This window comes from Rattus norvegicus, chromosome 4, assembly GCF_021556685.1.
Source record: "Rattus norvegicus strain SHRSP/BbbUtx chromosome 4, alternate assembly SHRSP_T2T, whole genome shotgun sequence".
NCBI lineage: Eukaryota > Metazoa > Chordata > Mammalia > Rodentia > Muridae > Rattus > Rattus norvegicus.
The window spans coordinates 153,904,197-153,921,401 of NC_141537.1; the positions used below are offsets into that span (position 1 = coordinate 153,904,197).

Here is a 17,205-nt window from a genome sequence, read left to right on the forward strand (position 1 = left end):
CGCCCTCCATGGCTATTCTAGGCTGGCATTACGCCCTCCACGCCCCGCCCTTTCAAGGCTTCCTCTTGCCCACCTCTGACTTCACCACTGAGCCACCCTCCCAGTGAAAATGGCAGTGGAATTCATACCTGAAACACAGTGAGGAGAGACTGCGGGAAGTTATCAAACGTGCTCCTACGGGTCTGCATCTCATCAAAGTTGAACTTTCCACCAAACAGCTGCATCCCCAGGAGGGAGAAGATGATGATGAAGAGGAAGAGGAGTAGCAGCAGGGAGGCGATGGAGCGCACTGAGTTCAGCAAGGACGCCACGAGGTTGCTCAGGGAGTTCCAGTACCTGCAGGCAGACAGGGCGTTCAGCTGCCTCTCCTCTGCTGCTTTCCACCACCCCTCACCCGTGGGCCCCTGCCAGTCCCTGCGAGCTCCAGGTTCTGGGGTCAGGTAGTGGTGTGAACCGGACTCTTGGTTGGGGTGTGGAGATGTAAGTTTAGCATTAGTAAGAGGCTACAACAATAAGGAGAGAGGGCCTCAGGGCCCCTCTGCCAACTGTTGATGCCCTTGGACAAGTCATTAGTTCTTCCCCATTTCCTGCCTTCCTATCTGAAAAAGACAAACCAGAACAAAGCAACTGAAGATAACAGGAGCGTGAACAGCACTGGGTAGCCTGGAAAATAGTAGCCCCTCCCTCTCCTTAAAGCAGCACTCAGTAGCCTGTTTGGCACACGGCTGATTTAAGTTTGTAATTACCATGAACACTTCTGGTTTTTAATAAATTCCTCTCCTCAAGAACGAGCAGATTCCAGCAGCAGGTACCTGGGTAGGTAGGAAGAGTACTGCTCAAGGTAAAGAGAGTGGGTGGAGCTTAGTGATGGCGCCAACTTCCCTGTCACTATGGTTAGTTTTTGAAAAGTCCTTCCTTTGGAAACTTTGACCCTGTGTCTGGGCCTAGATATGTTTAGTTTTAGTAAGAGCCCACAGGATTCTGATAATTCTCGATTGCTACTAATCCATCACTTCATTGGGGACAATGAAGCCCTCTATGGAATCTGTAGGGTTCATAGATCGATGATCACAGGGAGTAAGGACTTTTTCCGAGGGTCCACCAGAGTTACATCTGCTGGTAGATGAGCTCCCTATCGGTAACCCAGATTTTTTTTTTTTTTGGTTCTTTTTTTTTTTTTTTTCTCGGAGCTGGGGACCGAACCCAGGGCCTTGCGCTTCCTAGGTAAGCGCTCTACCACTGAGCTAAATCCCCAGCCCCGGTAACCCAGATTTTTGATTCCATTTCACATGACCATGGAATTACTGAGTCTTCTTAACCGTGTCAATTGCTACAAAGTAACCCTTGGTTTTTGTTTTCTTGCACAATTTGGGAGTAAACAACAGAGATAAAACCAATAGAATGGCGTACAGGGCTGTACACTCGCTCCCTGGCTCTGATGTATCTGACTCTATGGTACTGTCTTAAGATACCAGTTCTGTTACAGTAAGGATGAACTAAGTTTTATCCTAACCCATAAACTCATCCCTTGTTTTGAATCAGATTACAGGATCCAATTGGCTTGTCTATTCCTTCAGACCATCTTCCTACCATCAAATCACCTCCAAAATTGAGCTGTATGTGACCATGATGTTTCCCTCACTTTCCTCTGTCTCACGGCACCTTGGAGCCAGTCCTTATATGCTAGGATTGGGTTGCTCTGAACACTCTGATGTGTGATAGGCTCCCTGGAGTCCCTGTAGGCCAGAGTTAGTGTTCATATTCTTAATGGGAGAAGTTAAGAAGGTTTGGAAGACCTTTCCTGATTACACTGAAACAGCTTCTCCAAGCCCGTTGGTGATCAAAGGCTGCGCAGAGGTTCGCCAAGTCCTAAATGCTTCTTCTTGTCCCAGAGGAAGCATGAGGTCACACACACTCTCTGACCCTGGGGACTGGGTGATTCTCAAGCACTCAGTGAGGTGCTTGTCAATAACCAGTTTTAGAAACCAGCAACTTCAGAGCGCATTAACTGTCCAGCTACACAGAGAGGAGAGTGTCTGCACGTAGGCGGAGTTAGACAGCCACAGAAAGTCAGAGTCTTAGCCTCCATGAAGTACACGGCAGTGAGGGAAACTACATACGGGGCTTGAACTGAGGTTCAGCTCTATCTGGGAACCATGGGGGAGATTTAGGGGTGTCAGTCAAAAATGTTCCTGACTCCAGAATACCACAGAGACTGGGGGAAAAGGCAGAAGAAACAAGGCAGGACAGAGAACAGTTCCTGACCCAGGGTCTCCTGAGGCCTGAAGCTCTAGGGAAGGTGGAACCTATGGTAGAGGATTGGAGCACGGGGTAAAGCAGAGCTCACTTGAGAGCCTGGGGCTGGCCAAGGGCAAGCACTAGCTAGAGTGACAACCTTCCTGAATCCTCTACTCCGCCCTGCATCCCCGACCCTAGGAGCTCTCACGGGAAGTCTAGCTTCAGGTTGAGGAAGGTGCACCACATCATGAGCTGTGATGTTTCCTGCCTATGCTCATTTCCCTGTCAGGAAATAAGAGCAGTGGGGTTGACCTGCACGACCTGCACGCCTTACCTCACAGCACATGCAAATCCCAAGGTTCTGTCTTCACAACAAACCTTGGCCACCTTCCCCTGCCTCCATCACCTAGGCCTAGCCACCAGGCTCTCGCACTGGGGCTTCTGGGATAGCCTCCTACCATCTTGCTCTGCTGTATCTCTGGCTTCTCATAGTTCATCCACAGTGGAGCAGCCAAGAGTCCTCTTACAGTGGGAGCCACATCCAGCCCCCATGGGGGCTCCTACCTAGTGGGAAAGCCTGAACCCTCATGACCTGCGGCCTGGCTCCTACTCTCTTCCTTCCTTTTTCACTCCAGCCATATGAGCCTTACTTTTACTTCCCGTTTCCAGATACTCTGCTGAACCGGTCCTTATTTCTACCAATGGCTACCCAGTTCTCACTCTGAAGATGGTAGGGGGTGCTTCCTTTAGGTCCTTGCCTCTGATCTCAGGGCAAGCTTCCCTGATCGCTACTTTAGCCCCTTGTTCTACATTAGCCCTTAGCATTTATTATTATTGTGTGTTTATGGTGTGTGTGTGTGTGTGTGTGTGTGTGTGTGCGCGCGCGCGCGCACGCACGTGCGTGCACGCATCACAGTGTAGGTCTGAGGACAATCTTTTGGATCATCCTGTCCTACCTCTGCATGGGTTCTGGGATTGAACTCATGCTATCAGGCTTACACAGCAAGCACTCGATGAACAGCGGCTCCCCTAGTTTTAAAAGAAACACCACCACCAGAAAAATATCTATTTCTTTGCTTAGCGTTTCTTTTCCCCTCCTAGAACTGAGGTCCATGGGGAAGAGTCAGGGAGTCACATATGCTATTTGGTTCCCTAATTCTCCCCTTTTTTAAAAACAATTTTTATTTATTTATTTTCTTTTTATTAATGAATTTATTTATTCACTTTACATCCCAGTATCAGACCCCTGTCCTCCCCTTCCACAGAATCTCCTCCCATTCCTCCACCCCTGGGTCTGGGTCCCCTTCCTCCACATCAAGTCGTAGCAGGACTAGGCACATCCTCTTCTACCGAGGGCGGCCCAGCTAGTGGAATGGGATCCACAGGGAGGCAACAGAGTCAGGGACAGCCCATGCTTCAGTTGTTGGGGGACCATGAAGACCATGTGCAGGGGACCTATGTTCAGCCCATGCCTGCTCTTGTGTTGGTCATTCAGTCTGCGGGAGCCGCTAAGGGTCCAGGTGAGTGGACTCTTTGTCTTTCTGTGGAGTCCCTGTCCTCTTCCAGTCCCTCAGTCTTTTCCCTCACTCTTCCACAAGATTCCTGGAATTCCATCTAATGTTTGGCTGTGGGTCTCTGTTTCTGTTTCCTTTAGCTGCTGGGTGGAACATCTCAGAGGGAAGTCATGCGCCTGTCAGCAAGCATAATGGAGCACCGTTAACAGTGTCACGATTGATTTTTGCCTATGGAGTAAGTCTCAATTTGGGCCAGTCATCTCTTCACCGTGCTTGGCCCACAGGAGGTGATCAATGAGCTTTTTGTTGAATGAATGAATTTTACTATAAATGTAACACATTTGTAGTTACCTGAGGGACAGGCAGTGAGCCTCACAGGCACGTGTTTGACTCTGTATACATGTTCTGAGATGGGAGCAGGGGTGAGGGTAGAAGGGCATGAAGTTGGGAGGGGCAGAGGTTGGGAAGTGAATCTAGGACGACTTAGGGAGAGGGGTGGGAGGTAATTATGGTCCAAATGCATTTGATTATGTAAGAAATTCTCAAGGAATTAATAAAATATTATATTAAAATAACATTAAGATGTGATTAATAAAAGAACACAAGTGTGGGTCTGAGGTGAGGGATCTGGCTGTCTGAGGCCAGCATGTCAGGGCTGACAGTGGGGCACAGGGTGGGGAGTTCACTATGGAATCCAGTGATCTGTACGTATTCTGTCAGCAGTTTTGGCAATGCGGGGTGACTGGCCTCAGCCCTGCAAACTCTCTTGATCCATCTCTCAAGGTCATTACTGCTGAGCACAGGACTACAGCCCTTTCCCAAGAGTCACTGTCCCTTTCAGGAAGCTGGCTCGTGACAAGCCAGAAGGTTTAGTGACACATCAGCTGTTATCTTAACTGCTCAACACCGTGAACTACAGACTCACGCACCAGTCGCAGACCTCAGAGAAAACCTGGGAGACTTACGCATCTGTGGACAGAACAGTGGCCCAGACAGAGTCCACGCACAGCACAGCTGGGACCGCCCAGTTCTGATACATCTGTGTATCTCAGGCTGCACCACCCTTTCTAGTGTGTGTCTCTGTCTACTTGTTCCTATCCCCCCTCCCCGCCCCCTGTTTGCTCCTCAACTGTGGTACACTCAAGGGAGTCTGACCTGGTCCAGTTCCCTTCTATCTAAATCCTCCCCATGTCTCTCCTTTTTGCCTCGCCAGCCTTCTTCAGATTTTTCACTCAATGATCTTCTGTTACCTTTTCCCTCGGCCTCCTGGGTTGAATCACAACCCTCTGTTCAGGGACGCTCTGTCCCATCTCGTTCCCCTCTGTACATCTGTTTTGGGATTTGGAGCTCTGGAGAGTTCTCTTTCCTCTTCTATAATGATCTGAGACTTTCTAGAACCTTTCAGTTCAGACATCTTTTGCGTCAAAGAGCTCAGGACAGCCGCTTGCCTGTCACTGTGGTGTCAAACAGTCCTTGAGCTTGCTATAGATAAACAGTGTCGGAAACAAGGGCAGTAGCTTCTGAGGTGGCTTTGCAGAGCTCCACCCTACTCCTCCGTCTGTTCCAGAGGGGGCCACCACTACACAGGTACCCCTCCAGAACACTCCAACACTGGGACGTGGAAACGTTCTCTTGGTCTTGGGGACAAGTTACCTATTGCTAGGAGGGTTTATAAGCGGAATTCCCCACAGTAGGTTTGTGTATGATTGCGCCTTGTGATGGAGAGAGCGGAAGAAGGGGTGAGAATCCAGTAAGATAGTATGGGGGCCAGAATACACACAGTGAGCAAACACAACCGCTCTCTTTCCTCTCTTAGGACCTCAGCAGCGGGTGTCCTTGGACCAAAACCGCAGTGATCATGACCCCGGTCCTTGAGGATGCGGCAGATTCTGGAGGTACTTGTGTAACAGGTGTAGGAAGTGTGGTCCATCGCAAGGAGCTGTAAAGAATTCTAGGCTGTCTTGGTCAGGGGCTAGGACAGTTCGGGCTGAAGGTATAACTCCTGCTAGTAGTGTCCTCTGTCCTCTCCATTGAGTCAAGCTGCCAAGAGCGCCTGGTCTTGACCTTGAGATGGCTTTAAGAAGGCGAGCTTCTTTGAACTTCTATATCAGACTTGCTCAGCATTATGTAACTGGTCCCTAAAATCATGAACTTGTCAGGGTTGAGAGGGGGCATGTTCAAATAATCCTCATGCATCTTCTTAAGCTCCTCTAGGTGACAGTTATCACTCCTGGGAGTAACTTCCTTCCTGCAAAAGACAGCATGTGGCTCTTGGGTCTGAGCTTCTCCTCCATGCACTCTTGCCTGGGAACGTCACAAATGCCATATCATTGTTTGTTGGCGACCTCGAGGGAGGTGAGAAGCTCCACGGGCTTCTCAGCAGAGGGTTTTAGAAGGTAGTAAAGAGAGTTGGGAGGTCGAGCGTGGGAGCCAGACTCTGGGCAAGGACCTGGAGATCTTTAAGGTGTGGAAGACTCGTAAGTGGTACCCACATAGGGTTTCAGGCAGCCCATATGTTGCAGGTTCTCAACCTTCCTAACGCTGCAACTCTTTAATATAGTTCTTCATGTTGCGGTGACCCCAAACCATAAAATTATTTTCATTGTTACTTCTCAGTGGCAATTTTACTACTGCTATGAATTGTCATTTAAATACTGTTTGGAGATAGAGGTTTGCCAATGGGGTTGTGACCCGCAGGTTGGGAACCAATGTCATATGTGGTCATGGTTTAGGGTGAATGTGTCTTCCTAAGTCAGTCTAATGGTGCATTTGAGAAAGTGGGAGGCAGCTGCAGGGGAGCAGGAGATTACAAGGGTATTTTGGCTTATAACAAACGCAGTAGAAACACTAGCAATAATGGATGCTAACACTCCCTAAGGTACACTGTGTGCCAGATATAACACTGTGTGTTAGCCCCATGCTAACCCTCAGAGCAACTCAGCCTCACAATCACCTAAGAGAGGACTCGAAGATGATCCATTTTACAGATGAGATGAGTGAGGTAAAGAGAGTGAAGTCATTTACCCAAGGTAGCACTGCTAAAGCATTACCCTGTTGGCAACAAAAGGCAGGCCCATGTTTCAGAATATCCTCTGGACTTCAGTGAGCTATTGAGCTGATGGGCTAGGCTCTCTTATAGTCTGAGTCCTGAGACAGGACCTAGAGGACTGTTTTCATGCTGCCTCTTGCTACATGGTTGCTGACTCTGGGTCATGGTTTGCTTTTCCTGGGTCTGATAAACACTATTTTCAACTTTCAAGTTTTCACTGCCTCGTAAATAATTTTGACACATTCCATGTTTGAGATCTGGGCTTTGTCTTTTCAGCTTCCATTAGAAACGGAATCACTGCTAGATATTGTTATAACGTCTTGGAGCAATTGTCTATTGATTCTCTTTTAACTGTTTGGTGTATTCTTTCTGTGAAAATACTGATAAGAAACAACTTTTTAAAATTTGGCTTGACCAGAGGGCATCCCGTAGCCCCCGTGCAAGAGGAACCAACAGTACTTTCAGGCCTCAAAAAGTCCTTAAGCAGAATCATTCCATTGTCTAACAGGTAGTTACTTCAAGTCTCAAACCCTCTGGAAATGTATACATTCAAATGGATGAGGGTGAACCATGGTGAGGTAATGAAAGACAGGCTAGTAGTTCAGAGTGCCAACTGCTGGGGAGGCACGTGCGTCCTTTGAGCATGTCTTCATCCAACCTTATACTGGAAATGTGCAGAGCATGGGCGGGATCTGGTCCATGTGATCTCCAGCAGAGCATGGAGATGGAGCACCTGTGTGTGGTCCTTCCATTAAGCAAGTCTATTTCTCCTTCTCACATCTCTTGGAGAACATTTAACAAAGTCTTGCCACTGGTCACACATTGAAGAACTTTTGTTGTTGTTGTTGTTTTAACAGTGCAGTGTGAGCAGTGGCTGTGGTTCTTGAGCTGTTAGAATCCTCAGGAAGCTCTGCTAAGAGCTCTGCCTCTCAAAATGACCAGAGTCCCTGGCACACACTTGAAGTCTCACGACCTCACTGTCCTCTCCCAATGACATCAATAACACGAGCTGGACTGAAGACCAAGACCTCTGGTCACCAGCACTGAACGTATATGCAAGTGTGTGTCACTGGAGTCTCAACAACAATGTGCATTCAGACTGCTGCCCAGAGAACCACGACGACAGTGACAGCTAGGATGCTTCCTAGGGCCTGGTGACTCATGCAGAGGAACACCCTGTGTGATCGGTGACACATGTGTCCTTGACCTAGAGGCTGCAGTCTCCATCTTCATTTCCTAACATCCAAGGGACAGGTTTAATGTTCCTATTTCCAAGGGCTGCCTAGAACGCAGACTCCTAAGGGATCTGGGACTTCTCTTTGGAGACCCCCTCCGGCGAGCCCTAAGTATGTGTCTGTGAGCTGACCACAGCTTCCTTAATACAACCTCTATTACACTGTCAGCCAGACAGGCGTCTCAAAGGCTTTAATAAAATGATGCTCATGGGGTTGGAAGGCCTTCAGATACTTTCCCAGTCAGTTTCATTCTTCAACTAAAGGCGATGGCCGCAACAAGAAAGAATAGAATTCTGCCTTGCAGTGTTGTGGAGGGAGCTGGAGGGTATTACATTACGCCATTCACATGGTACCACATAAACCTTCCTTTCTAAAGCTTGGTGATCTGGTGGATATAGACACCACCTTCACTCCATCCGCTCATTTGGGGGAACTTCTGCTTTCTGGCTCTTGTAAATAATGCCGCTATAGATGCGCGTGCGTGAACATCACTGTAGTGCCGTGGGTAAACACCCACAAGCAGAGTTCCTTGGCCACTCAGTACTTCTGCTCTTGGTTAACTGAGAGCCAGGAGCTGTTTCTCACAGCCGCTACACCGTTCACTGCACACTTCTACCACAAGGCAGTCCATCTTGGCTGTAGAATCATTAAGGGTGCAAACCTCTGGGCATCTCCCTGAGGCTTTTTGCAGAGCTGTTTAAAGGAGCGGGAAGACCTACCTGGGATGTGGGCAGCAGCGTTTACCCAGGGCAGTGAGACAGAGAATACAAAGGAGAAGATGGCCGACAGCAGCCCATCCCTCTACGCTTCCTGCTGATGCACTGTGCCCAGCCATTTGACACTCTGGGTACCACGTCTTCTCACCGGGATGGACTCTGGACTCTGAGCCAAACAACGCCTTCCTTCCTTAAGCTGCTCTTGTCAGCTATTTGGTCACAGGATTGAGGAAAAGGTAGCTAATACACACCAAGAGAGCCAGAGTCCCAGTTTTCCCTGTCCTCCCCTGTCCTTGCTATCTTGTGGCCTCATTTGGATTTGAATAGCATCTCTAACAATGGGCCTGCCTACAATTTGGGGGTGGGGGTGGGGAGCAATAATGCTGACTAAGTCTTTTTCTTCTTGTCTAGAATCGATAATACCACAGTGTCCAAAAGTCATCTCATGACCCTACACTTGAGTCAACCAACATCAGTGCTGGTCAAGCCAAGGATAGGAGGAGACTGAATCCCACTGCTTTTCCTAAAGCCACTGGGCTGGCTTCTACTAAGCCAGTAGAATAAACATAACCAAGTTGAGCGACAGCAGTTCACAGCCAGGGGGATTTCTGAGAGTCACACCTCCAAAACGAACCACAACTCTGCTTGCTGTAGACCACCAGAGGCTAGACCATTCCAGAGATTGTACCTCTTCCCTTATCCGGCCTCATCCTCCCGGGCCTTCCAGTAGACTTCTCCTAAGTCTCACACCCAACGGGGAAAAGAGGAGCCACATACCTGGTGATCTTGAAAATCCTGAGCAGCCGCACACATCTCAGCACGGAGATGCCCAGGGGCGACATGATCTTCGTCTCCACCAGGATGGTCTCCAGGATGCCCCCGCACACAATGAAACAGTCAAAGCGGTTGAAGAGGGATACAAAGTAGGCCTGCAGACCCAGGCTGTACATCTTCAGGAGCATTTCTGCCGTGAAAAGGGCCAGGAGGGCCTTGTTGGCCGTGTCTGACAGGGGTGGAGAGGGCGTGGGATTCAAGCCAGGAATGAAGAAGATCAAAGAGGAAGGGGGAAAAAATAGTCACTGTCACAGCTGGAGAAAAAGACCCATCTCTTCGTCCCTCTCTCCCTTCTTCCCATCCACCCTTACTCCTCCTTCCCATGAGACCTCTCCCAGCTTCTTCTGGAAGAAGAATTAAGTCCAATTTCCATCGCCAGGAGCATATGCTGAGCATCTAGTGCTCATCGATGTTTAGCATATGCTGCCTTCCGTAATCCCTGTCAGAATCTGAGAGGCTTGGCACTGTTCGTTTGTTTGTTTGTTTATGTACTTATTTATTTATTTTATTAAACCCAAGCCTTTAGAGATGAGACAGGAGATTCAGAAGGGTCAGTGACCCATCCAAGCCAGTAACCAAAGTTAGGACCCGCCTATCTGTGCTGTATCTTGTTACCCCAAGACTGCCCCCTCCCAGGATCCCCGTGACTGGAGCTATGTCTGCCTCACTCCCAGATGAGATGCTCAGATATGGGTTGTGTGTGTCTTCATAGGGGTTCAGGCAGGACAAGGGCTGTTGTGGTTTGCCCTGAAGTTATCTGTATTTTGATACTAATTCCACTGCCCCAAGGACAGCTGCCCAGTCAGTACTCAGAACTCAGGTGACTTCACCAGAACCACCTCTCCATTGAATTTGTAAAGTTCAGGTGAGAGGCAGGTACAGGATAGAAGGAGGCCTGTCATTGGAGGAGAAGGAAGGATGGGCGGAGAGAAGTTTGAAGGAGAAGGAGGAGACTAGGAGAGAGAAGAGAGGGAGGGGAGAAGCCATGGCAGGTGATGTTAAGATTCTGCTCTGTGTATTTACAGGTTGTTATCAATGTTCTCAAGGGATGGTTGGTACCGGGCTTTGTATGTTTAAGTGGGTAATTATATCTTATCAATTGGGTCAAAGATTATTGTGTTGTGTGTTCTTTTATGTGAGGGTTTGAGTGTAGGAAAGCGTGGGGCTGGGATGTGTTTCCACCAAGATATCTAGCAGATATCTTGGGGCACCGAGGTGTGGACCTAGTGGGGTAAAAGACATCCATTACTTTTTTATTTTTATATTATTACAACAACAAAGGGCCTTAGGTGGCCCCTGGGGACACTCCCTTGTCCAGGCTCTGTTTGATTCTTGCCTTTATCTTCTTATGGCCTGGGTAGAGCTACCTAGGCTCTTGAAGGGCCAGAGGACTTGAAAATCGCTTCTGGGTAGGTGGCTGCTGAGGGTCTGAAATAGCCAGAGAAGCAAAGCTCCTGCCCTGCTACTGATGACTGTGGTGGTGGGGATGGTGAGAGGCAAATCACGTGCTTGAAGGGCCACATCTGTTCATAAGAAGGGCCTGGATTTTAATATGGGGCTTGAAAGCGTCCAGGCTCTTGGATGTTCCAGCATGGCAATGGCCAAGAAGCACCAGTTGGCTGCTTCCCTGCCAAGCTCCCAGCAGCTGTTAGTCCCTCCCCGGGACCCAGAGCGGAGTTAGCAAGAGTGACTAGGACAAAGCCAGGGGCTGCTCACCTTGCACTTCTGTGAGCCAATGAGGCTGGTTGTAGTGTTCGGAGGCAATGGTGAGGGTGTTGAGGAACACCAGGAAGATCACCAGCCAGTAGAAGACGTTGGACTTAACTGCGGCACGGCACTTTCTTCTGCAGAATCTATTCCACCGGCGCCAGTAGCGGCTGGAAAAGGCCAAGGAGGGGAAGACAGGTTGGCTGGGAAATCGACACTTCTGCTCGCCCAAAGCATACCAGGCGACATCTCCCCTGTCACTGGCTTGGCCACACTACACAACCTGGTGTTGGAGTGATCAGGTCTCTACCAAGCTCACTGGGCTCCACTGTTTAGTTAGCTATGTGGTCTTGGGTATATCCATCCTCCAGCTCTAAGCTTCAGTTAGAAACAGAGCAGGGCTAACTTCACAGGCTTCTTGTGAACATGGATAAAATGACATACAAGCCGTCGGCATGACATTGGAGTCGCCCAACATGTGAGATGGTTTTTACTTTCTCAGCTGGGAATACAGTTCCGTGGTAAAGCCAGGCAGGCATAAGCCTTGGTCCTAGTCTCTAGTACTCAAAGAAAAGGGAGTAACAACCATTTTAAGTGTATTTTGAATGCATTATCAGAAATAGTGTGGCAAGTATTGGGAGAAATTAGTCATTGTTCTAGAGGCAGTGACAGAACTAGTAAATGGTTACTATGAATACAGACTTATGTGGGCCTTGGAGGTATTTTAGGAACGCCTCAGGGCTTCTCCAAAGGTCTTTAAGTATCTCTGCTGTCTAAGCGTGTGTTACCAGATCTTGAGGAGGAAACTAATGGCCACTGAGGATGAGCGACCTATCCAATATCCTAGAGAAGCAGAGACAGCCCCCGCACTGGATCCTTATGGCCATACCAAGCAGAAGAGGTTGGTGTGCACCAGAGATTCTTTACTTTCGTGGGGTAGTAGGATCTTCTGAGATTTCAACAAACATTTAGATTTTCTGTTTAGAATGGTGGCTACACTCCTTCTCCCCCACCCCACGCATACACAGAACTAAAGCTCAGCTCTAGTCACATAGCGATCTCCAGCACTCTTGGTCAAGGACTCTGTCGATGGTTTTCAACTACCCAGGAAAGCTTTAACAATCAGCTGGCCACCTCGCCCACGGTACCTCTCCTCAGCATCAGATCAATCTGATTTATACAACCGATTAACTGGGTGCTGGGTACATTCAGATTACCAAAGATAGCACTGGTACTTTTGTAGTTCTCCAGCTTTTTCTAATGTGTAATTATGGTTGAGAACCATCGAGATAGATGATTCAAGGAAACAGTCCCATTTTATGACTCTAGGAGAGAGGGCTTCACTGTTTGTCCCTATACAACACACAGCTATGTTAGGAACTCAGAGGATGATGTATTTAACAGCTGCCTGGAAGGTAGTGGAGGAGTGTGGAGAGTCAAGAGCAGCAAGCCAAGAAGAACCTTAGGAAGAACCCCACAATCAGATATTATTCCAGAAAACCAGACAAATACATGGTGAGTTCCTATATCAGACAGCAACACACACATACACACACATGGTGAGCTCCTAGATCAGGGAGGAACAAAGAAGACATTACTCTCCAGCTGTGTGGATTGGGGATAAGGTAAGAAAACTTTATTAGTGGCACAGAGGACACCAAGGACACAGCAGATGTGGAAGCAAAGTCAACGGGAGACTGGAATTCAAGAAAGGGCACGGGGCGCCAAAATGGCTGTCTTCTGGTCTGGGAATAGGGTACCTTCTGTTAACTGAAAGCCAGAGAGGGGTGTTCTGGGAAGGGAGGACAGCTGTAAGAAGGGCAGGGGGTGGCTGGGCATGTATACAGAAAGATCATCAGACATGCTGAGTCCCTGCTCAGGTGGGAAAGCAGGCAGGAGCAACTGAGGCAGGCAGAACCTTGGTGAGACTATCACAGGTATCCGCGCTTTACCTGTGATCGTTTCTACTTGTCCCTTTCTAGTCTAGGCCTCTAAGCAAGTAGGTAAGACCCACTTGCAGTAGTAGGGACCTGCAAACCTCAATCTGCGGTGTGTGTGTGTGTGTGTGTGTGTGTGTGTGTGTGTGTGTGTGTGTGTGTGTGTGTGTGTTGTCCTGGTCTAGGATACAGAAGTCAGCCTTCTATTTTAGGGCAATAAAATCGAGCCACAGCCCTATACTCTGAATAAGTCTATGACATGAGTCCTCATCTGCAGTCTTCTGGCCAGAGGTAATCATAGAAGCATTTTGTCATTTCTCTGTGGAGCTGTACTGGAGGTATAGCAGGCGAAAAAACAAAATGGCCTTCAGGGTCACAAAGTTCCATTGTAAGCATGCCAGATGTGAGGCACAGGGCTGGCTATATATTCGGTCCCCAAACTCAGCTCTCTATTCCTTAAGGGAGACCTTTTTTTTAAACCTCATTAGCTCTGTGCCAAGGGTGGATTGCAGATTGTATTTTGTGGTCCCAGGGAGCTAGAACTCTATAAGAATGGTTCTCTCCACTTAACCACATTGCCCTTTGGGATAGCTTGGGTCCACCTCTGTCTCCAACACTATAATTCCCCCATTGTCCCATGGAAGAATCCTGTTACCAAGACTTAACTGAATTCTGTAGTGAGAAGGGAAGAGGCAGGGGAAATCTTAGACCTTGAATTCTTCCCTGAGAACTACCAGGGGGATTTACTTGGGTTTAGGGGAGGTAGATTGATCTTCCTGTTCTGGCCAGATACACCCACCGCTGGAGGTCCCAGCTTTGCAGGGGACACTTAGCTTAGCTGGTGCTTTGCAGATTCACTGTGCACAGAAGAGACACCATGCAGTCAGACATTAGTCTGCAAGTGTCCTTCAGGGTGCCTGAAACACATAGCCATGGCCCATGCAAGTGGGAGGATACGGAAACACGGGGAGGGACAAGCGGCTAAAACAGAGTCCCGGGTAGCCATAATGAGAGGTGACCTCTTGTGTTTGCCAGTATTCGAGACTGCACAGTCCCATGTTATCAGGACACACCTCTGCTTCTTCCATGATTATGACTATTAATATTATAGGAGAATAAAAAACATGTTCATTGCAAAGAGATATGTTTTAAAATAGACACCATCCCATACTGTGGAAGCCACGCATAAGTGCCGTGCAGACTACAAAGCAGTCAAGGTTGCTTTTTCCTATATGGGCAGAGACTGACGTGGACTCAGTTCAATGTGGAGGCTCTGACCGAGGCCATTTCTCTCCCATGGGTTGTTGTAAAGTCAGGCCCATCACACGGGTCTAGAACTGCTCTCTGCCTGCTCTGTTAAACGTGGCTGCTCCTGCACAGAGCCCTTCTGGAGAGTCACGTGGATCTGGGTTGTGGCAGGGACCGGAGTAATTACTATCCAGGGAAAGTATTTAAGGGTAATTGTACATCTCCTACTCTTCAAATACAGTTTGGCTTGACAGCTGGCTCCCTGGCAACACGTCCCACTCTATCATAAATGTGATAGTTTATTAGAATGTGTAAATTTATTTGTATGTTTACATATGCACGGAGGATATAGAGATTACATGAGAAAACAGGGAGGAGAAATTTGCCTGCTCTTCAACGTTCTCTTTGCATTGGGCGGAAGTCATTTGCTCCCAGAAATGGGAGAGGGGGAGGGGATGGAAGCGAAAGTGTCGACTGTATGTAATTGTTCTGTACTGCCGTCCTCTGCTCCCTCTCCCTCAGCTCCTTTTCTCTTCATCCCCCACTCCTCGCACAGGGCTTGGCACCCTTTTTAGCAAAACAGAAAACCCTCCCAACCCTAAAGGCTTCCATTTTCTCATCTCCTAGCTCCTGCCCATCTTCAGGGCTCAACCCAAACCCCAACTTCTCTGCAGTGGGCTTTCTACTCTTTTAGCCTCAGCATCCCTGAAGAGCCTGCCTACAATACACCTTTTGTTTATGTAGTCAAGAAACACTTAGTAACATCTACTACGGACAAAGTCTATGGACAAGGCAATATATCAACAGTTAATAGACAGAGTCCTTGTCAGCACCAGGCCCAGCCAGGGCACAGAGCAGAAGGTGCAAATGCTACAGGCTGGGGGACTCAGCAATAGTGTCCCTACATCACATCTTAGGGACCGTGGAAGTATCCAGAGGGCTTCCATTGCCTGGTATTATCAGTTAACATTTAATGTATGGCTCCTGACTCTTCACTGAGACAATGGGACCTACAAGAGGCAGGGCCTATGTCTTTGTTACAGACCCATAGTATTGAGCACAGGTTGTGTGGGTCACAGAGACCTGCCTCAGGTCTAACTCCCCGAATAAGGCAAGGTTTAAAAACCCCCAGCCTTAGCAAATGCTGACAGGCCCGAGCCGTGAAGACAGTGGACAGGGCAGGCTGTCTAGTAGCTGGAGTTACATTTCCATCTTTAGAACTGGAACAAATGGCAGAGAGAAAAAAATCACCAAATTGATTTTGTAGTAGCATGAACATGGGCCTTCAGAGACTGGGGTGCACTTGGGTTTTGTTTGCACCTGGTTGTTTATAGCAGAGGGGACATGCAGCTGAGGTGGGAGGCAGCTCTTGTTGGAGACTAGGTTTGACAGTCCTCACATTTTGGAACCCCGCAAGGTTTGCTCCAAATTCTGCATCGTTTGCTCGGAAAAACTCCAACAGGTCTCTGGATCAATGCTGCAGACTGATCCTTGAATGTAGCCAGTTTTTTTTATTTTCCCTTACATGAAAGTTTGAATTGTCAAAATACCCAAGTATCATCTAATTTTTCCATTCCCTCCCCACAAGCTCTATCCAACTATTCTTTCAGAATTAACCAACTCTGTATCATCCAGTCTTGCACCTAAAATAGGTCCATTTGAAGCTCAAATTCTATTACTGTCATTATTAAATTGTTTCCCCAACTGAGAGAACTATTTGGGAATGTTGATAACTCTGCTGGTATTTTCAACCCATTACCAGTCTCGGCTAATTTATAACTGGTAACCATCAGTATACTGAACAGTCAAGGTTAGGCAGCTGCTTGTGGTATTACTCAGAACTTCTGGGGTCCCCTTGTCTGAGTGGCAGCTGCTAGCAGCATGTGGCCAATCCAAACCACGACATAGAGTAAATATAATGTACATCTAAGTTGCAAAGCCTGAGGCAGAAAGAACGCAAGCTATCTCACTAAAAGGAGTTACATTAAGTCATGCTGAAATTACAGTGTTTTCACTACACGGCTTCAAATGAAAAGGTTTCATTTCTTGCTGTTCCTTTGTACTGCTTTGACACGGCCATTAGAATAATTTTCAAACATTGCAGAAACAGGCTCAGTACACCAGGCGGGACCTGATCCGCAGGGCAGCTGAGCTATTCCTGAGCTGTGACTCTGTGCTTCTCTAAACCCCGTCTACCACCCAGGCTTGTCTACAGGTATCAACCACCTGAAAAGACGCCATCTGTGAACGCAAGGTCATTCCTGTGCTTCTCCTGAATTGGAATTACGGGGGCAGGGCACCTACCAACATAAACAATCAGAGCCCTGTGGCCGGAAGACGCAGAGTAGACGATGCCCCAAGGATCAAAAGAATACAATTGTCAAGGACATAACCTGACGCTATAGAGTTACCCAGTCTAAAAGGAAGGTTTTAGAGTCTGCTGAAAGTTCAGGAGTGTCCACCAAGTATGAGGTCATCTCCACGAGTCTCCAGATTGTGTTTATTCGTTCGTTTACCTAGGACTCCTTCATTTGCATGTAGCAAGAATAGAATTTTGGAAATATTTTCACTGCAATTTTTAACCTCTTTACTATTACCATGTGGGGGCTGTGGAACTGTTCAGAGTAATATATACCTGTCAAATATGACATTTTGTTTGAATGTCTATCAAATCTATTGTCTTATCAAGACCAGATAACCCATCCATCCATCCATCCATCCACCTAC

General features: G+C 48.0%; 1 protein-coding gene across 29 annotated transcripts in view; it reads right to left on the minus strand.

The window, feature by feature from the left end:
- Cacna1c (calcium voltage-gated channel subunit alpha1 C) overlaps positions 1 to 17,205 on the minus strand; it is a 623,916-nt gene that overhangs the window by 95,077 nt on the left and 511,634 nt on the right. For all 29 annotated transcript variants that reach the window (XM_087655872.1, XM_087655873.1, XM_087655871.1 and 26 more), the window contains 3 exon segments: positions 11,303 to 11,463; positions 9,530 to 9,755; positions 129 to 336 (listed from right to left, as the gene is read on the minus strand). In XM_087655872.1, the coding sequence (XP_087511998.1) occupies positions 129 to 336; positions 9,530 to 9,755; positions 11,303 to 11,463 (595 nt within the window).